Source organism: Papaver somniferum, chromosome 10 (genome assembly GCF_003573695.1).
Source record: "Papaver somniferum cultivar HN1 chromosome 10, ASM357369v1, whole genome shotgun sequence".
In the NCBI taxonomy this organism is placed as follows: Eukaryota; Viridiplantae; Streptophyta; class Magnoliopsida; order Ranunculales; family Papaveraceae; genus Papaver; species Papaver somniferum.
In genome coordinates, this window is record NC_039367.1 from 83,348,917 (window position 1) to 83,352,537 (window position 3,621).

Genomic DNA, 3,621 nt, shown 5'->3' on the forward strand with positions numbered 1-3,621 from the left:
GATACAATCGCAAAATTACAAAAATTTCATAATTACAAAGATTTCAGAATTACAATGTATTAGAATTTCTATTGAATATTTGCTTTGCTTCGAATGATATTGTAACACCCAAAATTTCGGGCCTGGATTCCGATCCAAATCCAAACCCAAAACCCGAAATGTCACTTTTAATATCAATCCTAGACTTCCACACTTAGCCCAAGTCCAAACGACTTATTCTTTGTCTAATCTTTATTTATGTTCAATTCAGAAATTTTGTCGCAGCGGATACATAAAAATTCTTTTAGGAACATCTAACCGTTAACTTGACGTGATTTTAACCCACATGAACCCTAAAGAACTATAGTTTACCACAAAAATTAATTTCACCGTTAAATTTTCCAGATTTAATCCAAAAGAGTCTCATGTTTAAAGAAGAATCATAAAACAGAAACAGACATCAGATCACTCCAAGAATTTTACTGAACACAATTTAGCTCCAAATATTATTATGATTATACATTATGAATCCTAACTGAGTATAGTTCCGGTCATAAATTTTCGATAATTTTTAGTTTATCTTAAAGATTTTTTGACCACAGTCAAACGCGTTGTTGACCAGTACTGCAGAAACGTAAAACAGTGTTAGTTCATTTTACAAAAATCATATCAGTTCATTCACAATTTTAAATTAGCTTTGGTTTACCATTTTAAAAAGTAAAAAAAATTATCTTCAAGTTTACATAAGACACCAAAGAATAAAACATGCCATATAATATTTTTAAAACAGAAAAACTTAAGTAAGGTTGAATCTGACAGAAAACGTCTGAGTTTTGTACAGTGAAAAAAAATTGATTTAAAAATACTTCTGGAACTCAGAAAATTATGAATTTTTATATGTATATCTTGAAAGAGTTTTACATATACCGCATAAAAATGAAACAAAACCGTATTATATAATAATTATAATAACTAGTCAAACTGACATGACTCAGAAATTTTCATTATTCAATCAAATAGAATTTTCTAAATAAAGCATTATTTTCATTGGTTATACATTAATCCAATAACCTCTAAAGTATTAATAATCAATAAAATACTACTTAAATCATCTAAAGGAGTTTGATGATATTTTATTACAATTTCCAATCATAAATCCTATGCAAACTACTACTAATAGCACCAAAACCGATCTCTACGCTTTTCCGCCATTAGCTCCTTGTGGTGCCATAAAATCTGGAATTTTTGTCATTAAACGACGTGAGTTGTGACACCCAGTAGAAAAAGAAGTAACAAAACATTTTCAATTCCTTTTAAAGACAACTAGCATGATTAATAGCATCACAACACATGGAAACACCACATCCATAAAAAACAATCAAATCAATCAAATCCGCTCGCCCTAGGGAGTCCCATGGGTTTAGCAATCAAATAGGAGGAAACCATCAACTCCTAATGAGCCCCATTTTGTTTTTAGGGAGGCAACCTTCAACTCCCAAGAATATCTCGTACCCGTCAAAAAGGAAAGTCTTTTGGAAAGCAACCATCAATTCCCAAGGACCGTAATTTATCAAACACATACATAGATCACACAACTTCAACATCATCATGAAATCAATAAATACAATACCATCAATCACATCACCTAAATAATTAAAACCAATAAATATGAATTTAAATAATTTTAACCTAAATAAAAATAAGATTTAGTTTGTGTTGCGCCTACCTCCAATGCTAGCCAGAAACACAAATCACCGATAGATAGTTCACCGCTGCCTCTCTACTTTTTCTTTTTTTTTTTCTTTTTGTTTAGCGGAGAAGATAAAAATAAAACCCTAAAAAAAATATAACCTTAATTATATATTTACCCAGTGGGTGCCCTAGCCACTACATCTAATTCCAAACAGTTTGCTTAAAAATCTTTGACCGAGCTACGGGTATCGAATACGAACCCAACCCAAAATTCACTAACTTCCTAAGGTCAGAATCAATCAAGTCAACATCCAATGATAGCTTGACATGTAGCCAGATGATTACCACTAACCAATCACAATGTGAGGTGCAAAATAAAAAATACCATAAAAAGATTTTCCTAAACAGAACACGTTTCAAAATCGTCAAGGAAATATATGTCAAAGTAATTTCATTTTGATTTTCTTTTGTTATTAATTATATTTACACCTATATTATTATTGTCCATTTATGTTGCGACAAGTGTCCACACTAGTGGCACTTCCTATCAAACCACTAACTGCCTAAATAAAAAAAAAATTAATTAATCTTATAAATATACGTGCACCAAGGTGTTAACTAAATTTGTTATGTACTTACTAGTGGCACAACCAAGTCAGGATACGACGCCTAACTCAAAAAAAAATCTCAACCAAATTACCAAAATGCCATTTTGTAGAAAATGACTAATTTACCCTTAAGAGGAAAATGACGCAAATACCCTTAGAGATTAGGACGGGTCTTACAACCCTTCCCTCCTTTAAGAAATTTCGTCACGAAATTTAGAGGTTACCTCGATTCTGACGTTGCGCCCAGAAGGTTGATCCCGCTGAGCACCAAGTTGGGGGAAATTCCTCTTATAGTGACCGGGTTGCTTGCACTCAAAACACACGACATGTTGGAGATTTCTTTGTGCATCTTCTCCGTTCTCTTTCCTTTCATACGGGTGGTTTTTATTCTTACCGTTCCCATTCCTATCGCCAGCATGACGCTCACGGATTCTCGCTGCTTCCTCGAGATCTCTCTCCGCGATCATCGCTCTCTCCACTATCTCAATATAAGATGTAATCTTCAAAACAGACAACCTACTCTTAATTGAAGGCTTAAGTCCCTCCTGAAACTTAAAAGCCTTCAGCTCTTCATTCTCAACCAGGTGGGGAGCAAAACGAGAAAGTTCTTCAAACTTGGCTTGATATTGCGCCACTGTCATATTTCTCTGGGTCAAAAGCATAAACTCGATCATGCGTTGGTTTCGCGCAGTTTGTGGAAAGTACTTATTTAGGAAAGAGAGTCGAAATTCCATCCACGTAAACAGACCGTCATTCCTCGAACGACGAGTCAAGTCCCACCAGCGAGTGGCCTCACCCTCAAGCTTATAAACAACAAGATCCAGCTTATCCTCGTCATTCACGCCTAATAGGGTAAATATTTTCTCAATCTTATCTATCCAATCTTCAGCAACTAGTGGATCAGAACTACCCTCGAAGGAATCAGGCTTTTGTTCAATAAACCTTCTAACTAACAAAGCCCGTTGATTAGGTGGTGGAGGAGGAGGAGGTGCGTTCTGATTAAGATTCACTTGTTGTTGCGTCGCTTGAGCAACAACATTCAAATCACGAACAACATCACCGAAACCCTCATCATGTGGGTCGGTTGAACCATTAGTACGACGAGACATGTCCTGAACGAAGGACATTAAAACATAAATTTCACAAAGAGAATTTCTCTATGCAAAAGAAGTACAACCTATTACGCATTATATCAAACACAATCAAAAAATACACAAACAATTTCACATTCAAGCATATACATGCACTGACTTATTCAGAAACTAGTCTGCCCAAAGGATCAGACTAGCTCTGATACCAAACTGTAACACCCCAAATTTCAGGCCTGGATTCCGATCCAAAT

The 3,621-nt window shown here is 34.9% G+C and overlaps 1 protein-coding gene across 1 annotated transcript; it reads right to left on the reverse strand.

Moving 5' to 3' along the window:
• Window positions 1-2,470: 2,470 nt before the first annotated feature.
• On the reverse strand, window positions 2,471-3,388 carry LOC113315839. Its single transcript, XM_026564089.1, has one exon. The coding sequence runs from the start codon at window positions 3,386-3,388 to the stop codon at window positions 2,471-2,473; it is 918 nt and encodes a 305-aa protein (XP_026419874.1).
• Window positions 3,389-3,621: the final 233 nt, after the last annotated feature.